The sequence below is a fragment of the Dunckerocampus dactyliophorus genome, chromosome 18 (genome assembly GCF_027744805.1).
Source record: "Dunckerocampus dactyliophorus isolate RoL2022-P2 chromosome 18, RoL_Ddac_1.1, whole genome shotgun sequence".
NCBI classification, from domain to species: Eukaryota; Metazoa; Chordata; class Actinopteri; order Syngnathiformes; family Syngnathidae; genus Dunckerocampus; species Dunckerocampus dactyliophorus.
Window position 1 is genome coordinate 8,147,819 of NC_072836.1, and position 21,642 is coordinate 8,169,460.

The 21,642-nt window shown below is 41.2% G+C and overlaps 2 protein-coding genes and 1 long non-coding RNA gene across 3 annotated transcripts; 1 reads left to right on the forward strand and 2 right to left on the reverse strand.

Annotated features, from left to right (window-relative positions):
- Positions 1-1,523: 1,523 nt before the first annotated feature.
- trim35-13 (tripartite motif containing 35-13) lies at positions 1,524-9,627 on the forward strand. Its single transcript, XM_054759777.1, has 6 exons — positions 1,524-1,909; positions 4,710-4,805; positions 5,778-6,008; positions 6,089-6,111; positions 6,194-6,312; positions 8,869-9,627. Exons 1-6 carry the CDS (start codon positions 1,700-1,702, stop codon positions 9,402-9,404), a joined length of 1,215 nt encoding a protein of 404 aa, XP_054615752.1. The 5' UTR covers positions 1,524-1,699; the 3' UTR covers positions 9,405-9,627.
- Positions 3,210-8,324, reverse strand: LOC129171287 (uncharacterized). The gene is made up of 4 exons (XR_008566762.1): positions 8,230-8,324; positions 6,181-8,014; positions 5,738-5,962; positions 3,210-5,458 (listed from the first exon to the last, which is right to left on the reverse strand). It is a non-coding gene; the product is annotated as an uncharacterized LOC129171287 (long non-coding RNA).
- On the reverse strand, positions 9,432-20,260 carry slc27a1a (solute carrier family 27 member 1a). The gene is made up of 13 exons (XM_054759750.1): positions 19,867-20,260; positions 19,439-19,606; positions 17,775-18,169; positions 17,537-17,704; positions 15,899-15,968; positions 15,708-15,799; positions 15,520-15,629; positions 15,226-15,435; positions 15,029-15,155; positions 14,813-14,950; positions 14,568-14,732; positions 11,882-12,028; positions 9,432-11,803 (listed from the first exon to the last, which is right to left on the reverse strand). Exons 2-13 carry the CDS (start codon positions 19,603-19,605, stop codon positions 11,646-11,648), a joined length of 1,947 nt encoding a protein of 648 aa, XP_054615725.1. The 5' UTR covers position 19,606; positions 19,867-20,260; the 3' UTR covers positions 9,432-11,645.
- Positions 20,261-21,642: the final 1,382 nt, after the last annotated feature.

Below are 21,642 nucleotides of genomic sequence, written 5' to 3' on the forward strand. Positions count from 1 at the left end.
TTAGGTTTATTTACACATTTTTCTCAACAAAAAAAAAAGATACAAATATGTAAATGTATGCATTTAAATAGTAAAAAAAATATTACTTTTGAATTAAATTATTAATTACTTACAATTTAAATGTATTTTATTTATGTGTATACTTAAAAAAATATTTTTTCAAATATTGTATAACAATATAAAGATGTAACCTGTTTTTCAAAACAAATTATTGTTTTGCATAGAATAATTGTAATTTTATATATTTATAAATGTGTTTAAAATAATATACGAATATAATTTTTTCAAACTGTAATATAAAATTTTTTTTTTTTTAAATGTGCTATTATTGCATCTTCAATAATTTAGGATTATTTATTTTTCAAATTCTTTATTTTTAAATAATAAAAATATGTAAATTTAATCATTTAAAATATATTTTTAAAAAAACTACTGCAACCTGTTTTCACTTACAATTTAATGTATTTTATTTATGCGGATGTTTTCCTTTTTATAATAATTTGAAGATATAACCTTTAGTATTCAAAACTGCTGCAAACTATTACTTTGCATAGAATAATTTTATCTTATTTCTAAATATGTTTTTTCAAATTATAACCATATAAATATGTATTAATTGAAAATTATTTTATTGTTATTAAACAATAATTTGGATTTACAATATTGACACATTTTTCTCAGTTTTCTATTTTGAAATGATAAATAGTAAATGATAAATGATGTAAATGTAATCATTTTAAATGTAAAAATGCTGCTGCAACGTATTATTTTACTGACAATTGTAATATTTTTAAAATATGTATAATATATTATTTATGTGTATAATTTTCTTTTTATTTTTTTCTAATTATAAAAATATAAAATATAACACTTTCTTCTAAAGTTATGCAAACGTATTTTACACGGAATGAACTTACTTTTTTTATAAGTGTGCTTTTTAAAATAATATATTAAGATAATCATTTAAAATGCATTTATTTTCATAACTGCTGCAAGCCATGATTGTATCTACATCAATAATTGAGGTTTATTTAGGTCTTTTCATTTTGAAGTTCAAAAATATGTAAATGCAAATTTGCAAAATATAAACATTTTAATACATAAATCTAATTATTTTAATTTTCAAAAATGCAAGCTATTATTTTCTCAATTTAACCCAATATGTGACATCTTTTACATATGCATTATTATTATTATTACCTTTATTTATCTCAAATATCACGGAGGGGGTCATGGCGTAACTGGCAAGTAGAAATATTTCGGTGTCATCAATTCTTCCCTCCGCTGTCTTCCTCGGGCTTTACGAGCCCTGACACACTAGCTTGGAAGTAAGCCTCTTTGTTCTATTTAGACGTGCAGTGTTTATTCGAGAACGTGCAACATGCATAGTCAAACAACGCGAGCCGACATGAGATATGCCTCTGGGGGCTTGGGTATTAACACTTATTTCTGGGCTTAAAGACTGAGGTTGTCCTGCATGGCTTTGGTGGTGGAGTGGGGTTGGTTGGAGAGTGGGAGGGGCCTCCGATGTTTTCCTGTCCTGCTCATGGCTGCATGACATGCTCACCTACTCGGTGACCTCTTCCCGTCCGCTTAATAGTGTCCACATTGGCTCACGAGCGGACGCACATTTCTGCAAAGGCTGCCCAAGAGACAGCTGGGTAGGCCCCACAACGGCCCGGTTTCCTTTCTTACCTCCATGGATCAAATGGTGCTGGAGCGGGCCCGTGAGGCCTTCGTGACGGACGACAGGGGCAAGAGAGACCCCGAGGCTTGCGCCGAACACGGGGAGAAGGTCACACTCTTCTGCTTAGAAGACCTCGAGCCCATTTGTGGAATGTGTGGGAAGGGCGCAGCCCACAGAGGACATAGGCTCTATCCTATTGGAGAAGGTGCTCATGACTGTAAGGTAAGCAAAGCAACATCAGCCACAACAACGACATGATAAGTAACATATTTCTACCAATAATAATAATCTAGCATGATATGAATGTACGGTATGGATCGACTTTGTCAGTGATGTGTGGAAAATGACGGGTCAAATGCTTGTGGGTCTTTCCCCAATGTGCCACCACTTCAAAAAAAATAAACTTTATATTTACATTTCATATCTTTCTGTGTAAAAAAAACAACTTGCATTTATGTTTCCACTTTGTTCTCCCCGGTGAGCTGGCTCAGGTGGTCTCATTCATTTTTCGTTGCACTGTTTTAATTTTGATCATTTCCCCAAAACAGATTTATTCATTTTTCCAGTCAATTTTCATTGAATTTTTTGATTTTTAGTTGGTTTTTTTTTTACGTTTTTTGTTCTTATAATTTTTAAACACGTCGGTGACATTTAGCATGTTTTTAATTGTGTATAAGTTTATTATATTATTTTTTCTAAATATCTATTTTAAATTATTTCCTTTCTTGTTGTTTGTGATTTACCGTTTCACTTGTTTGATTTATTGTATTTTTAATTTAACTTATTTGTTTTATTATTCATTTGATTTGCAATTAATTGATTTTAATATTTTCCCCAAACTGATTCCTCTTATTCTTTTTATTAGTTACTTTTTGTGACAATTTAATATCATGTTTTTTTCTTTGACTCCATCCATGATTTAAAATGTCATTTATTGATTTCATATCCCCCCTTTATCCTTCACGCTGCCATTGACTTTGCGTAATATTCACGGTGATGTTTAGCAGAGATAATTCACATTCTAATAATAGATCTATATTTTTGGTTGACTGTTGCTGCATGGGGTCTGAAACTCGAGCCCCCACGCAGGTTTTTATAATACTGCGTCCATTCTGCCGCATGCTGCTGGGCCTCTCTCAAGAATGAGAGACCTGCGGCACTAATGTGAAAAGAATACGCGCTTGGCCCAAAGCTGGGTGAGTTTAGGTTTACGCTTGTCACCAGGTCGCCGAGCTTGAGCCTTCCACGCAGATGTGACCCGTTTATAATGCGCCATCGCATCGTGGCATCTTTTTTCTTTTGCATTTACACTCGACGCCACCTGCCGCACTGACCTTGTATTAAAGCACAGGTGTCAAACTCAAGGCCCGGGGGCCAGATTCGGCCCACCATATAATTTTATGTGGCCCGTCAAAGCCTGGAAATAATAAAATAGGACTCTTTTGAAAAATTATTTTATTTTTTATTATTTTTACTCTTAAAAACATGTTTTATAGAGCTTAAATTGCATTACTATTAATAATTGTATTGATTAATTTTTTTAAAATATATTGATATTATATTAAGTAAAACAAATAAAATAGACAATCTTTCTTGCCGAATTTATTTGTTCTGTCAGTTTTGACAGAATATTTGTACTGCATTTTTGGTCATCAAACCCCATTTAAAATGAATTATACAATAGTTCACTCAAATTCCTGCTTGGCACCTTGACTTCTCATTTCAATGCAAGTGTGTTGGTAATGATACAATACAAAATGAAAATGATACTAATCAAATGTGTGATAATATCATGAGGTGATGATACTGTACTGATTTACTGTACAGTGGTGTGAAAAAGTGTTTGCCCCTTCCTGATTTCTTATGTTTTTGCATGTTTGTCACATTTACTAAGGGAGGAAAAAAAAATCCAAACCTACATGGCCCTGTGTGAAAAAGTGATTGCCCCCTAAACCTAATAACTGGTTGGTTCACCCTTAGCAGCAACAACTGCAATCAAGCTTGTACGATAACTTGCAATGAGTCTCTTACAGCGTTGTGGAGGAATTTTGGCCCACTCATCTTTGCAGAATTGTTGTAATTCAGCCACATTGGAGGGTTTTCCAGCATGAAGCACATTTTTAAGGTCATGCCACAGCATCTCAATAGGATTCAGGTCAGGACTTTGACTAGGCCACTCCAAAGTCTTCATTTAGTTTTTCTTCAGCCATTGAGAGGTGGACTTGCTGGTGTGTTTTGGATCATTGTCCTGCTCCAGAACCCAAGTTGGTTTCAGCTTGAGGTCACGGACAGATGGCCGGACATTCTCCTTCAGGATTTTTTGGTAGACAGCTGAATTCATGGTTCCATTTAAGCAAATCTTCCAGGTCCTGAAGCAGCAAAACAGCCCAGACCATCACACTACCACCACCATACTTTACTGTTGGTATGACGTTCTTTTTCTGGCGTTACTTTTATGCCAGATGTAATGGGACACACACCCTCCTAAAAGTTCAACCTTGGTCTCCTCAGACCACAGAGTATTTTCCCAAAGGTCTTAGGGATCATCAAGATGTTTTCTGACAAAATTGAGACGAGCCTTAATGTTCTTTTTGTTCACCAGTGGTTCTTGTCTTGGAAGTCTGCCATGCAGGCCGTTTTTTCCAAGCGTCTTTCTTATGGTGGAGTCATGAACACTGACCTGAACTGAGGCAAGTGAGGCCTGCAGCTCTTTGGATGTTGTTGTGGGGTCTTTGGTGACCTCTTGGATGAGTCATAGCTGCGCTCTTGGGTCATTTTGTTTGGCTGACCACTCCTGGGAAGATTCACCACTGTTTTCACCATTTGTGGATAATGGCTCGCACTGTGGTTGGCTGGAGTCCCAAAGCTTTAGAGCTTTAAAAATTGCTTTATAACCTTTTCCAGACTGATAGATCTCAATTACTTTCTGCCACGGCCATGTAGGTTTGGATTTTTTTCCCCCTCTCTTATTCATAAAAAGTAAAAAGTTGTGTTGTCGACGCCCTGTCAATTGGTTCTATAGGAGGAGCTGAAGGGTGCCCTGCGGCCTTTGAAGGAGAAGCTGCAGCTGTACAAGACAGCCAAAATGGTGTGCGAAGACATGGTCGAGCATGTCAAGGTACTGTCCGTTCACAAGAAACGCCCTCACAATCTGAAGCATTTGGAGCACTCCTGCAAGGAAGCGTGTTTAAATGACAGAACTTATGACAGCAACTTATAGTACATTTTAGAACATCTTTTTTTTTTAAACAAATATTGCATTTATGTGGACTCTGCATTGGTCCGTTGTGGTGAAGAGGGAGCTGAGCGGAAAGGCAACGCTCTCAATTTACCGGTCGACCTATCTTCCTACCCTCACCTATGGTCACGAGCTTTGGGTAGTGACCGAAAGGACAAGATCGCGGGTACAAGAGGTCGAAATGAGTTCTCCGTAGGTTGGACTCTCCCTTAGAGATAAGGTGAGAAGCATCCGGGAGAAACTCGGAGGAGAACCACTTCTCCACAGCACTGAGAAGAGCCAGGTGATGTGGTAAGGATGCCTCCCGGACGCCTCCTTGGGGAGGTGTGCAGGGCACCTCCCAGGACACGTTGGAGAGACGATGCCTCTCAATTGGCCTGGGAACGTCTCAAGATCTGCCGGGAGGAGCTGGATGGAGTAGCCAGGGAGAAGGAAGTCTGGGCTTCCCTGCTTAGGCTGCTGCACACGTGACCCGACCAAAGATGGATGGATGGATTTTTTTCATCAAAATTTTCAAGGGCTCATATCAAAAACTGTAAAAAAGGAAGTTGCCAATAATGAATGAAACCATGACAAATATAAGAACTACAAATGCATGCTTGTAGACAACCACCATGTACCCCGCCAGCATAGTTTGGTCAGCATTATAAAATGCGTAGTATTTAGTGTCTCTACCTCATGGAAAAGTAGGTCAGTTACAATTAAAATGTCATAGATCTCTCAAATTGGAGAATGAGATTCTATCATTTTTGACCCACATTGAGATCCGATATCAACACAATAAACGTCAGCATGTTGCAAATAAAACTAACCTGTTGGTTCCGACCAGTGACGAACCAAATCTTTATGCAGTGCCAGGCAGAACACACAGAGACTCAGATCAAGGCGGAATTCGAGGCCCTCCACCGCTTCCTGCAGGAGCAGGAGGCGGCCAGGCTCTCCGCCCTGAAGGCCGAGGAGGCTCAGAAGAACCTGATGATCCAGCAGAGCATCGAGGAGATGAACGAGGAGATGGCGTCGCTCTCCAATGTGATCCGCTTGGTGGAACAGGAGATGCAAACAAAAGACATCCCGTTTCTTAAGGTAAGGGCGATCAACACGTTGAACCGCATTTTCAATTGCCGAAAACAGGCAGTGAGGATTGTCTTTGTTGTCGTTTTCAGAATTACAAGGAAATCATCAGGAGGTACGTTTGATTTAAACACTGATCTTACGGCGGGCGACAGCAGATTACAATGACTAAATGTCAACATACCGTACGTTTGCAGAACCTGGGTCAGTTCCTTCGAGCCACAAACGCTTTCTGGTGCTCTGATTGATGTGGCGAAGCATCTTGGAACGCTCAAATATCAAGTGTGGGAGAAGATGCAGAAAATAGTGAAATACAGTGAGTCCTTTAACAAGAATACTTGTAATTGTCTGTGAATATTCTCATTCATCCATGTGTTCTCAGGGCATTCAATCCATTGCAACTGGACTGTTCAGGATGTCTCATCCGAGCAGGCTTCATCACTTCATGCTCAAAGAGGAGCTCGATCCACAGAATGTGTCCTCTAAGGTGGAGGCAGGCCCAAACAAGAATGGTTTTGTGGTGCAAAACGACAGTCATTGAGATACAATGGAGTGGGGCCTGTGCCAGCTAATGGCAGTTGTTAGCAGTTGTACATATTCTGGATCAACAGGACAGATGGTTTGGACGAGGAGTGAGGGAGGCCATCTATGTCAAGGTTGAGAACCGATCTCTCAACAGAGGGGGAGGTCTGCGACACCACCTATATCCCACATAAAACGCTGTCCTTTCTCCCGTCCTAAAAAGGTTTAGCCTAAATCAGCCTTTAACACAACACGACACAACCACCTTTGGTTTCAGGTGCGTCCGTGACCATTGTCACAACTTGAATGGAATGCTAACGTGGGTGGTTCCACTCAAAACGACTGCCGTTGGCCGACATAGGCCACGCTACATTGTATCTCATTTTGCACCACGAAAGTCTGAAAACGGAGGATAAATACTTTGGATCCTGCACCATCTTCTCAGACTACAACTGGCCTATCTAGTCTTTGATCATGACATGATGAAGCCTGCTTACATGAGAGGCGAAACATCTTCTTACTCCTGCACACTCAAAACACAAAAGCCACACAATGAAACATCTTTGTTATATTATTCAATTTATGACATATTAGCCCTGCGATTGGCTGGCGACCAGTCCAGGGTGTACCCCGCCTCTCGCCCAAAGTCAGCTGGGATAAGCTCCAGCATACCCCCTAATGTGGATAAGCGGCATACAAAAAGGATGGATGGACATTATATTAAAAAAACGTGTCTTATTTTTCATCTACGCACATTGGCTACTAATTTAAAACAGAGTTTTAGAGGGGTACGATATTTCCTGGCACAGTGGTCCGTCTAGTGGTTAGCATGTTGGCCTCACAGTCCAGAGATTGGGAAGACGTGGGTCGAATCTCCGTTGGGCATTTCTGTGTGGAGTTTGCATGTTCTCCCCGTACGTGTGTGGGTTTTATCCGGGTACTCCGGTTGCCTCCCACATTCCAAAAACATGCATGTTAGGTTAATTGGTGACTCTAAATTGTCCATAGGTATGAATGTGAGTGTGAATGGTTGTTTGTCTATATGTGCCCTGCGATTGGCTGCCGACCAGTCCAGGGTGTACCCCGCCTGTCGCCCGAAGTTAGCTGGGATAGGCTCCAGCATACCCCTACAACCCTAATGAGGAGAAGCGGCGTAGAAAATGATGGATGGAAGTTGTGGTAAGATGTGGTGAACTGTGATCTTTATGCTCTTTTGCTGTGCTTTGGACACATAATGGACATTAATTCAATATGAGGCGTATTACTGAGCCAAATGGACATATGAGCACATGTAGCTTTATGCACCAAGCAAAAATGCACAGCAGCACAGAGCTTACATTATTAAAGCTCACCTCCGTGCATTTACGCACGGCATTAACATTTGTGAACAAGGACGAGGTGAAAGGAAGAATAGAAAATACACATCTGTCTGTGTGCGGTGTCGGAGAAAGTCTCAATCTGCGTGTTCAGGGACCGCCGAACAAAGTGGCTGCAACCTTCGAAGAAGACACATTATTTGTGTAAGCATACATTTACTAGCAAATGTGCAAAATTGGAGCTTTCTGACATAGTCAGTGCATCCGGTCAACAAACAAATGACACACTGATTAGTCTGAGCACCACAAGCTCTCATTTAGCACACAATATAAATCATCTTGAAAAATCTTCAAAATTTAACACTTTTATTGCACAACGTCATCGTCAAACTTACTTATTTGTTCATCTCAAGCACACAGAACAACGAACAACTTCACGCTGTCACCTTTCTTCTGCGCTGTACTACCGGCTGTGGCTGATCACATGAGGCGTTCGAGTGCATTACGTAAATCTCAGTGTTCAGCGCTAATGTAGTCAAACCGTTTTTTTTTAAATTCATGTACCCCCTACGGCAATCTGCGTATCCCTAGGGGTACGTGCACCCCACTTTGGGAACCTAGGTTCTAAGACAACCTGAACAGTCCAGTTGCGATCAATTCAATGACCTGAGAAGACTTGTAAATGTATACTATTCATGGGAATTCTTGAAGTAATGTTATTTAACAGGACATTTAGGGTCATTTAACAGGTTTTTCCATTCAATTTATATACAACATTTCGATAAAAACAACTTTTTCAGTAGTCATTTGGGGGCCCTGCAGTCTCAGTAGTATTATACTATTAGGCTAAAGGCCCAACCACTGGTGGTACACGGGCTCCATCATCTGCCTAGCAACCATTGACGAATACAAGAAGAAGAAGAAGTGCCCATTAATTCCCATAAAAACAGTGAAATTCTGGCAATTTTGCATCACTCTTGGCCAGCTTCTTTCCCTTAAACTTTGAACAATATGGCCTCTTTTTCATCATCAAGGTCCAGTCGTCATGGATCCCAACACGGCAGCCAACTGCTTCATCCTGTCAGAGGACCTGACAGTGGTTCAAAACTCCACGCAGAACTTCAAGCTTCCAAACAACCTGGAGCGCTTCGACGTCAGCGCGGAGATGCTGGCTGCTGAGGGTTACTCTTCCGGGCGCCACAGCTGGAGTGTGGAGGTGAAGGACAACACCTACTGGGTGGTGGGCGTGGCAAGCGAGTCCATCAACAGAAAGGGCAAGCATGTGTTGACGCCCGCCGAGGGTTTCTGGACGATACGCTTCCGCAATGGCGAGCACAAAGCCTGCACGGCGCCTTGGGAGCCGCTCAACATGACAAGCAAGCCGGACGTGATCAGGGTGCTTTTGGACATGGACCGAGGCAAGGTGACCTTTTATGACCCCGCGGAGAGAGTGCCACTGTACACTTTCACTGATGTCATTACACCAAAAGCCTTTCCTTACTTTTGCACGGCCTGCAAGGAGCATCCGCTGAAAATCCTGCCGGCAAAAATAACTCTTTTAACGGACTGAATCCACTGAAAGTTGAAAGGTGATGGAGAATTGTTCTGAAGCGAGGGACAGGTACGGGAATAAAGTGGAACGAATGCACCAGCCTTGGAGTTTTATTGACATACAGTAGATCAGCTGTTGTTGTTTCCCAAGTACAACTTCAGGAACATTTTGCTTGACAAGTACCACTGTTTTTGCTGCCTCTGCTTACCATCAATTACCATGAGCGGCCTACTCTTCTCATTTCAGGGGCTTTTAAAATGATACTTGATCCCAGTGGCGCACTATAGTAACCGTAGACCCATTATACAGTATACAGACCTGATCAAAATCTTAAGACCAGTTGAAAAATTGCTAGAATTTGCATTTTGCACATTTGGATATGAGGTTTTAAGTAGAGCTACAATATGCAAAAGCAAGAAGGGGAGTGAGACAAAAAACATTTGGAACATGTAATTTAAACAAAAAACAACCACAAAAAAAATGAAATAGGTTATTTATTACATGATCAAAAGTTTCAGACCACAGGCTATAAAAGCCAAAATCTGCTCGAATTTGTCAGTTTCTGTCAGGCATTCACACTGTCATGCCCTCCTGATGGCTAAAGCTAAGAAGCTTTCTCTTTTTCAACGTGGTCGGCTTGTCCAGCTGCATAAGCAAGGCCTCTCACAGCGTCCCATTGCTGCTGAGGTGGGGCGCAGTAAGACAGCCACTCTACATTTTTTGAAAGATCCTGAGCATTATGGAACAAAAAGTCAAGTGGTAGACCCAAAAAAAAAAAAAAAAAAAAAATCACACCTACGCTGAGCTGGAGGATCCGATTGGCTGTCCATCAGCCAATCGGCATAGGTGTGATTTTTTTAATTAACATTTATTAACAAGTACACTGCTCACCACAGCAGCAACAGAGCCAATGTTGTCATCGCGGTAAGAAGCACGCTGCTCAACCAGCATTAATATCGCTGATGAGATCGTTGTACAGTACGGCAAGGGTTACACACGAGTTTCACAGCAATTGCAAAATAGCGCAACCGCCATTTTAAAGTGCATGAGAGGTTGATAAAGCTGCTGGCTGTTGACTCACTCATGGTAAAAAAAAAAAAAAAACTACATCAGGAGGTTGTCTACAGCCACAGCTGTACTAATTAGAGGCCCCCCAGTGGTTATTTGCTACTTTGATACCAGTTTGATAATCAATTCACATAAATAACAACAACTCAAGGCACGTTTTAAGATGTAATTGTTTAATTTGGAGTTAAAAACACAACCTGTCACCTGGAGGATGCGTATTAAAATCTTGAAAAACCTGCTACATGATGTGACTATGTGGATATTTTTTGATGCGTAATAATCACAGGGGTCAAACTCAAGGCCCAGCGGCCAGATGCGGCCGGCCACGTCACTTTTCTTTTTTGCTAAATGCATTTTTGAATGCGATTCCAGTGTTTCTTCACTTTTCACTCAACAAATATTATTTGTTGTAACAAACTATTTGGTAACCAAAATCCAGTTTTAAAACAAATTGTACAATACTAGTGATCCATTGTTGGTTGGCAAAAAGAAAAAATGCTAATAATCAATTAGGTCATAATAAAATGAGGCAATTATACAAACATTTAAATAATTCTACAGTTACAAGCAGCACTTTGAGGGCAACCATAACTGTGATAACTGTGATGTGGCCTACGATAAAAAGTAGGTTGACATGACTGTGTTACATGTTATGGGAGATAAAAAGGTGACCATACATTCTTTTGCAGTCTTTCAAAACACACACACACACACACACACACACACACACACACACACACACACCGGCATAAGGCACATACATTACTTTTGAGATGTGTGGACATTAGGCTTTGTGCACTGCATTTAAAAAAATATTAGTATTTGACCTATAACCTCCTGTGCGGAGGCTTCATCCTGACACACAACAGGAGTGTCACCCTATAAGAATCAGTCCTACATGGAAATACCTGACCGGGATGTCCCAGCAACCGTATTGTCCTCCTACGTCATCATGAAAGCCGCTCTATGCGGGGCGAGGTGTTTAATGTATGGAAGTTATTGAAGTGAATAAACGCCATGACAAGTCACAGCATCTTATTCCTACAGTGTTAAATAAAAATAAAAATGAATCATGTGTAACAGTACTTCCTAAGGAGTGAGCCGTCACCTCAACAGTGCGCCTTGAAGGCGTTAAACTCCTGTCGAGTGGCGCAGAAAACACTTCATCTTCGTCTCTCGCCACGATCCACGTCATAAATGCATGCGGCCCTCCATTATGGCGATGTAGAGCTCCTCGTCTACCGCCACGTAGCGCGCGGCTTTGCCGTTTAAGAAGAAGATGTGGTCGCTGGTGAGGCGGGGGTCGTAGCCCTCCCTCTGCAATCTGGTTTTCTGGATTTTGAAAGTACCTACATATGTGGAGAATATATACAGTATGTAAAAACTTGTGATACAGCAATATGAAATCATCAGTCAAGAGTTGTTACCTGTGGTGTCGACGCTCGGCGAGATTCGCAGGAACACCGGCCGAGCGTACGGTGGGAGAGCTGCCTGAATCCCCTCCAGGAACTTGCTGCAGTCGAAACTTCCATCGGAGTCTGCGATGGCGGCCATGCCTGCCTTCCCTTCCACACCTGGGAAGAGTTCACATTGTCACACTAAAGGAGCTGAAGTCTGATTCTTTCCCCACATTGTGCAAAAGGCGTCTTTTAAGGGCCTCTATTTATTTGCAAATAATAATGTTTAGTTAAAATAATATACAAATAACATACCGTAACTGCTCTAATTATATTTGTTTAGCGCAAAGGGGGCGGGGTGTGCATTGGAAGTATACAATAATTGAAAATTTCTCAAAATGAGACTTTTTCAACTTCAACAAGGATTTGGAGTGAATGAGAAGGGGGAAAGCACAAACACTGAGATGTAAAAATGGACTCCCAGAAGGCGACGAGAACACTAATAACATAAGACTATCTGTATATTAAGGGTGGGGGAAATAATTGATTCTTAGATGCATTGCGATGCGGACATTGACGATCATTTATCGTTTCATAAATGTCAATAATCGATGCTGACGGAACAAAAAAAACCCCAAGACGACGGAAAGAGGACGTGCCGCCCGGACGGTTCACATAAGTTTAAGAGGCTTCCAGAATGGAGAGAAAACTCCGACCCGCACCCGCTGGATTTAAAGCGAGCGTCTGGAAGCACTTTGGCTTTCACGTGGTTGAAGATCAAAATGAGCTGGACAAGAGCCAGACAATATGCAAACTTTGTCATACATGCTTAAAATACAGGACAAATATGAGAAACCACATAGCACGTTTCCACCCGAACCAGCAGGAAAAACAGCCCGCTGAAGTTGCTGCCAACCAGAGAATCATCGAGCAGGTGATAACTAATTCTCTAAAAAATAATGTAAGTAAATGTACCTGTTTCGTGTTTATTTTAATTGTTGATAATTACAAATATGCTTTGTTTTAGTAGTACACAGTAATTAAAAAAAAATATATATAAATAGAAAAAAAATTATGCATGAAAAAAACTATTGATCACAAAAAAAGATGCATCGAGATGTATCGATAATTGTTTTATCATTGCATCGCAGGCCTGTGAATCGTAATCGCATCGAATGGTGAGGTGGCCAGAGATTCCCACCCCTACTGTATATGTGTCCTTAATACATTCCAGGGACCTTGTTTACACCTGAGTGGCAGCTGGTAAGATAGTTTTGTCCGGGGGACTGTTTATGCAATCAGTAGGTGTTGCTGCTTTTAGTCAGCAGCAGAGTTGAAATGGGTTCAACAGTTAAAGGGGGTGTAAAAATAATCCAGGTGGTCCTTGGGTTACTGCATAGCGGGTTTCGCTGTTATGTGGTTACGTATGCACATCCATTAACTATTAATACAGTCGTCCCTCGCTACATCGTGATTCGAACATTGCTCCTTCACTCTATCGCAGTTTAAAAGAAATTAATTAACAAATAAATGATTGCTGTTTTGTGGTTGACTATGGCTTATTATTAGTCAAAAAATATTGGCAGACAAATCAACTGTAGTATTCTGGTCACTAGGCATCAGTAATGTTACATTGATGAGACATTACATTACCTTAACTTGCAGCCATAGATGCAGAATCCTTCCATTCTGTGTGGAAGTGGTACATTTTTAGCTCCCTTCTTTGTCCCAATTCCCCACTCAGTTGCAAACCCATTAAGTTTTGAATAAATAAATTTGAGGTTAACTACTGTAGTTAACTCGGTAGATTGCTATGTTTAAAGCGGCGGCCGTCTCTTGGGTCACTTCAGAGATACGGTAGCCTGCGCAAGAGTTGCACAATGTGGTGTAAACAAAGTTACGTCTATGTATGCCAGATTCATGTGAGACTGGCATAAATATGTCAATCAAGTGACGATCATAGCGACGATGGAATTTTTTTTTAATGCAATGTGATCGACCCACATTATGTTCGAGATACTACGACAACAAAGAACTTTCCCTGTGCTAATGTGCGAGTTTATTCATGTGTTATTATCGCTTATCATGTCAACTATATCAGCTAATACGAGTATAAAGACGCCTACAGGGGTGTTATTTCATGTCTAAAAGGCTCTAATAATGTTATTTTAGAAGGTCATAAACGGGTTTTCTATGCTCCAACTACGCAAATATTCCATGTATTAATATTGACTCCTAATTCGCAGAAATTCACTTATCGTGGTTGGGTCTGGAAACATCTGCTAGTATGAAATGGACAGTGGTAGCAGCATTGAGCGTTGAAGTGTGCACAACAACCACAGAGATAAGAGTAAGCAATTGTTCTTTTTTTCCCATCCATCCATCCATCCATTTTCTATGCCGCTTATCCTCATTAGGGTCACGGGGATATGCTGGAGCCCATCCCAGCTGCCTTCGGCCGAGAGGACTTGCCAGCCAATCGCAGGGCACTTCTTTTTTTCCTCATTTAATTATTGTACTTAGTGTGTTAAACAGTATTTTACATGTCTTTCATGTGTTCTGTGTACAGTGCGAGTGACCTAAGAGTTAATTTAGGTATAAGATCCAATTAACGCCAAAACTTGACTTACATCACAGTCTAGGAACAGAACTCATACGTAACCAGAGTAATAGTAATGCTAACACGTGATGCAAAAAGCAGCGAGTACAAGCTTACCAGGCACTGCAACGCCATACACGGCCACATCCGTCTGACCCAGAAGGCTGCTGAGTATGCCCTCCACTTCTGTGGTGGACACGTTCTCTCCTCGCCAGCGGAAGGTGTCGCCTCCACGATCGCGGAAGTACATGTAACCCATCTCATCCATCACCAAAACGTCACCTTAGAGACATACGAGGAGAGAAATAACCATTATTTTTCCACTGACTCTATTTGGACAAAAACTAAACATGACTGCTAACCTGACAAGTACGCTGAATCGTTCTTCTTGAAGACATTATGGGCTATTTTCTTCCTCGTAGCGTCGTGATTAGCGTAGCCGTCAAAGCGCCTCAAGGGGTCCTGTTGGTTGATGCGACCCACCAGGAGACCTGGCTCTCCTGGATGACAAGGACGCATCCAGTGAGGAACTTTCATGTCATTTTTAATCTTAGTGTGAAAAGTGGATGATTAGTCACCGGGTTGGCAGGGCACACAGAGGCCACGGCTGTCCCGGACCAACTCCAGAGTGTCCTCATTGACTCTGACCAGGCGGATGGGGTAAACGTTGGGCAGGATGCGACTGTTAAACCCACATGCGCCCACCTGGAGACGCAGAATTAGGTTACATTAGTTTAGTACAGTATGTGTAAAGAATGCACATGTGATTGCAGACCTTGCCGTCTATGTTGGCAATGCTACAGTTACACTCAGTCGCTCCGTAGAACTCCCCGATCTGCTTCACCCCAAAGCGATCGGTGAAGGCCTCCCACACGCTGGGCCGTAGTCCGTTTCCCACAGCCAAGCGAACCTTGTGGCCCTTTTCTGACGGCCGCACGGGCTGAGACAAGAGGTAGCGGCATATTTCTCCAATGTACTGGACCACCTGTGAGGAAATAGGAGCTCTGATGTTTAAATAACCACATAAACACCATCATCACTGTAATAAAAAAAAAGCTAAATCGCTTACAGTGCAGTTATACTTGATGCAGTCATCCCAGAAGCGACTTGCTGAGAATTTCTTCTTCACTACGACGGTGACGCCGTGCATCAGACACTGGCCCACACCCATGATATTACCTTGCACAGAGGAAAGTTAATACACCAGTTGCTCTGCCTGGTCATGGGAAAAAATGTGCTCACAAAGATTTTAAAAACCTGCTGAGTGGTAGAGAGGAAGACAGTCGTAGATGATGTCATTCGGGCGCATGCCGAAAGCATAGTAGCCGAAAGCGGCGATCCTGTAGTACCTGTGGAGGGATCATGCAAACATTCTGAGTCTATGGACAGATATGCGCCTTTTATTTCTCTTTTATTTAAGAGAGAACATTGAGTGAGGGGTACCATACCGACTGTGCACAACAATAGCAGCCTTGGGCAGCCCTGTGGTGCCAGAAGTGTAGATGTAAAACAAATGATCTGCAGAGAAGATAACAGTGAATCCCGTTACACACTATAATAATTGTAAAAAATAAAAATAAAAAATAGTAAGGAAGTATGCAACATTAATAAAATGGACATAAAATACAAAAAAAAATAATTAGTATTGTGATAAGATAAATATATAACACAAATAATTAACAATAAATGAATACAATAAATAAGATAAAATAGAAATTACAAATAGAATACAATACCGGTGATACACAATTCACGGGACGGGACGATACACAAGACAGGGTCCACAAGAACAAGACGAGACAAGATTTTTACATAATTTTTTTTTTTTTTTAAGTACACTGAAAAAACTGACTCATCTAAACGAGTCACAATGTTTAAATTGTCCCAAAAATATTGTCAACATTTTTTGAGACCAAATAAACCACTGTTGTGATAATATATAATAATACAGCTCGCTGTTTTTCTCTTATCGACTTGTCTTTGTCTATTTATGACATATACATAATCATGTACCGCAATTTCTAATGACATTATGCCTTTGTGCTCTATTTTTTATTTCTGCTGGGTTTTTGTTCATTTTCTTTCTGCAATGAGCCATGTTCCACAAATGGCCCCTGCGTCACACTTTGGACATCCATGCATATATTGCCAGGAAAGCGTGGTGCAGCAAGGTGACGGAGGATTGTGTTCAAACTCCACTTTCTTGCCTCTGGGTTGCATTGTGGAGGGTTTTTTAATTGTTTTTAATTTTTTTTTTACAGCTTTCAGACGTGCATTGCACAGCTTTACAGAAGTGGAACTCACTCCACTCCGCCTATCGGCGGATTTTTCACCTTTGTTGATGGCTTGTATTGAATTACCAAATAATACGGATCTCTTCTATGTATGAGGTGCGTTGTGAAACGGAACTACTGATTGCCGGTACGTGAAAGTTGGTGCTGAGCCAAATGCAATGAGCGTCGATAGAACTACTCGGTGATTAAGAGTCTGGGTTGATCTGACAAATCTCAAGTAAAATTTTATAAAACGTAGAATTACTACAACTTTTCCTTGGACATCAACATGTAGCAAGCAGCTGTTTTAACTCCGCTGACGCTGGGAACACTAAGGTAGGTTGGATTGCAAGGTGTGCCTAAGCACTTAATATGCGCTTCCAATAATGCCTCGCACACTACCACTTCCATATTACTGCCATATTACTTTATTATCATTCATAGTAGTGATGCCATAATTCACAGTCTTGGTTGGCTTCTGTCTGCCCTGTTCTCACGACTTTTCTTGAAACGAGAAATTTCGTCACGTTTCAATCTTGTGACACCCCTATAATAAAATAAATAGCAAAAATATAAATAATGTAATAAAATAATAATAAATAATGAGCATGATTTATGATAAATGTGGGCATGTGAGCTGTTCTGTAAATGTATGATGCAAATAATCACTAAACTACATTAGTTTGTATATGGAATATACACCTCACAGTCTAATAAGACAAAGAAAAGAAAAGTCTTTTGTGCACAAAATACTGTATTTTGCAATCAGCATGAAATCAATTATATATGTAAAAAAAACATATCTCTACCCACCGTTCATGTTTTTCCGCGGGATGCAAGGTGAAGGGGCATGCCCCGGCGTGGATGCTAAAATGGGGTCCAGGGGTGTCGCGGCCAGATAGGCTAGCTGATGAGCACTGAGGTCTCCGGTACAAAACCGCACCATGGACTGGCTGAAGGAGGAATTGACCTCCAACATGGCTGACATGTAGGGAGAAAGAAGATGTCATGACTATTTTTTAAAGTTAAAATACAAGCACGGATTTCTCACCATCAGCAAGCTCAGCTCCAAACACAATAGCCCGAGATGTCGACACCCCGATACAGTGCAGAAGGGAGTCGCTGCGGAGGTTGAAGTTGATGAGAGCGGCTTCCACCCCGACCTTGGCCAAGCCCAGCCACAGCGCCACCTGCAGCGGCCGACTCTCCATGAAGAGGGCCACCACGTCTCCCGAGACCCAGCCCTGACTTCTCGCCCAGTTGGCCACCGAGTTGGACAACTGATCCAGCTGGGCGAAGGTCCACGTTTCCCCGGTGGCCTCGTAGATCAGCGCAATTTTGTTTGGGTTGCGTTTCACCGTCTGTGCGAAGATGGAGAGGACGTTGCTTCCGTTGCGCATGTAGCGCCACAACGCCAGCCTCACTCTTAGCAGCACATACAGACCGCTGGGGAGGGACAGCAAGGACAAAGAGTAGGGTTGAGCAAGTGATTGTGTAAATGTGGACATGTGCTACACTTGATGTCCAATATAAGAAATGTTGACAAAATTCTCTTTTTACAAAAAGTGAGCTACACTGCATCCCACTAAAAAGCCATTTATAATATAGTATCTCCTCATTTACACACCCAAGGGCATTTATTTACTCAAGAATACCATGCGTTGCTCCACATGGACTAAAATAAACTTTCTTGGAAATATTTGAAACAAATGGTCAATGCCATGTTCTCTTTAAATGCCACATCAGCTTTACAGATGCCAGCAGACAGCAGGTAGACACTTAATAGACATGTTGAAGTATAAGTATGGAAGCGCGCAAATTGCAACACAGTCTAGGACACCTTTCAGTGTAAATATTTAAGAAAAACTCTCCTTTACTAAAGTTTACTTACTTGAAAGGATATGCGTCATCCTTTTGTCATGTTTTAGTAAAATTATACTTTATAACAGGGCTATTCAACAAGCGGCCCACAGGCCAAATCCAGCCCGGGAATGACACAAGACAGACACGTGTTGTCAGTTCAAAACTTAACTTTTTGCAGCAGAGTCCGATACCGAATTTCCGCAAAGTAGGATTCCTTATTTATAAATGGAATATTTTCGTAGTTAGAGCATAAAAAAACTGTTTTTTTTAACATTATTAGAGCCCTCTAGACAAATTAACACCCCTATAGTCACCTTTACACTTGTATTACCCAATGTAGTAGACATAATAACAATAAATAAGCCATTTAAGACATAAATAAGACTCGTGCTCATGTGTGTTGCTATAAATGTGTTCCCTAGGGCAGCGCAGTGGAGGGTAGACAGGAAGTGGCGTGGGGGGTTCAGAGTTTAGTTTTAGCTTGGTGTGGGTAACTGATGCAATATTAGCCCTTGTTTTTACTTGGAATTTTTATTAAGGATTATTGTGCCTGTTGTGAGATCATTCAAACCTGCAATAAAAGCCTGTTGCTCAGGCGATCAAATTTGGTGTTTGTGTGTCTCACCAAACATTACAGTAAAATTACTGACACCTAGTGACCAGTGTAGAATACTACATATCATTCTTCTGAATTCCTTAAATACTGTATGTGTTTTAGTTCATTTTGCCATTTTTATTCTTCAAAATGCTAGGTCTGAAGTCATTCACCAGCCTGATAAGACCTGCAAGCTACCAGTTGGATATCACTGATCTATAAGGCCAGTTTGGTCTCTTTGACACTGTTTGACTTACTTGATGTCTCTCCTGGCAGTTCGCGCCGCGATGTAGAAATACTTCCAGCTTCTCGTGCCCAAATACATGCCCAGTCCTGCTGCAACGCTCCAGGACCAGGGCGCCCCACAGAGACGCAGCAGCCCCATGGAGCCCAGGGAGGCGGATACACTTGCCACATTGTGCATTCTATAAATAGTTAGATGTAATGATGATGTCATTTTAGGGCACATTAATGTACTCTCTCTCTCTCTCGCTCTCTCTCTCTCTCTCTCTCTCTATATATATATGATAAGAAAATATAGTCAAGAAAGAAGGACAGTTGAATATAGTCTTGTATGAGTTACTTAAGGAAGCGCTAGAGAGGCATTTTTATATGTCGTGTAAGGAAGGTTAACTGAGTTCATATTAGTTTTACGCTAACCTAAAAAAGCATGAACCCAACTTACCTCAATTAAACAAACCGATCGAACGGCGTCACCTTTCACCCAGTAACCCTAGCTAGAGGTCACGCCACAACTTGATAAGTTTAACGGAAGTTACTATCGATTATATCCTTATCGATTATTGGATGTGATGGCGTCCTTTCTTTTTTTTTAACTAGTTGTGACAGATTCCTCTGCCGCTGCCGGTAGGTTAGCGTGGTTGCTAAAAAAAAAGAAAAAAAAAAGAAAAAAAGAGGCACTCCAATGTCGTTCGACGTAAGGATCCGATCCGCGTAGGCTTCTGGCGTTCACATGTGTGTCTCCATTGTTTCTGTATCCACAAACTTAAAGACATACAAATCTAATTGAGAAGTTTAGGGTGGTCCTGCCTTTTTTTCTGCACTCCATGTTGAAGAGACGTCGCAGACTAAGCACCGCCCAGTTGTCACGTGAGCGACACAAAGGAGTTCGGCTATTGAACCAGCGACCTGCTCGTCAAGCAGAGCGCGATTTCCATTTGATGATATTGACACCGCCCCTCTACGGTCATACCGGATTTGCTGCCGGTTGCTGTGACAATGATACCAGTGGCACAGATTACCAAATAAAATGTTGCATAAGTGTCTTGTGCATCCTCCGCTTCATCGGCGTCTCTATGCTTGCTGAATAGAAGTTCACAGAGCATTTATCAACCGTTTTAGACATATACCATGAACTGGTGTTGGCAAAATTGCTTTATTTTATGGACTTGGGTTAGTCAATCACTGAAGTTCACTTGGGTACTGATGCAAATCACTTGTCAGTAAACTCGCATTAAAATGTTTTAATTGGACAACAATCAAATTGAACCAAAAATGTGTAATTGTAATTATCATCATCATCATGAGCCACAAGATGAACACCAATGTGTTTAAACCCAGTGGTTCTTATTGCAATATTCAACGTATTACTTCTCTGACTCACTTTTCTGTTAAGTCTGCCGACTGACGTCAGTGAGCAATTCAAATCAATCTTCTTAGTCTGCAGTGATACTGGTGAGTGTGTGAATTTTAGTCAGTGAAACAGTTCAACATGAATCATCTAAGTTTGTGGTATTTCCGGTGAGTCCGCCGACTCAAGTCAGTAAATCAATTCAGCACTTACTTGAGTCAGAGACTGATTTCTGCAGAATCATCTGTCTTTTTTTTTCTCTGGTGACTCAAGTCAGTTAACCAAATCATTTTGAGTCTGCGGTGAGTTCATTAATTCAAATCACTGAACCAGTTCAACATGAATCACACAAGTCTGCAGTGTTTTCAGTGGGTCTGCTGACTCGAGTCAGTGAATCCATTCATCAGAATCATCTCGAGTCCGTGGTGTTTCTGGTGAGTTTGCTGATTTGAGTCAAGTGAACTAATTAAGCAGAATCATCTTTCTGTTGAGTCCACAAATTCAAATCAATCATCAGTCTGCGGTGAGTGTGCTAATTCAAGTTACTGAACCAGTTTAACATGAATCTGTGGTGTTTCCAGTGAGTCCGCTGACTTAAGTCAGTAAATTCAGCCGTCATCAGGTGAATCCGGAGAGTCACTATGTAGTGTTTCTGCTGAGTCCGCTAACTTGAGTCAGTGAATCAATCCATTCAGAATCATCCACTCTTTTGTGTTTCCTGAGAGTCCACTGTCTTTCCGCCAGTCTGCTAAATCGCGTAGTGGAAAACTCAACTAGTTTAGTGCAAAGCTTTTGCTCATGTAGTGCCTACACTGTGTAAGTCATTATCAAAATATCTAGATTGGTTAGATGAATGCTGCCTTGCCAAAG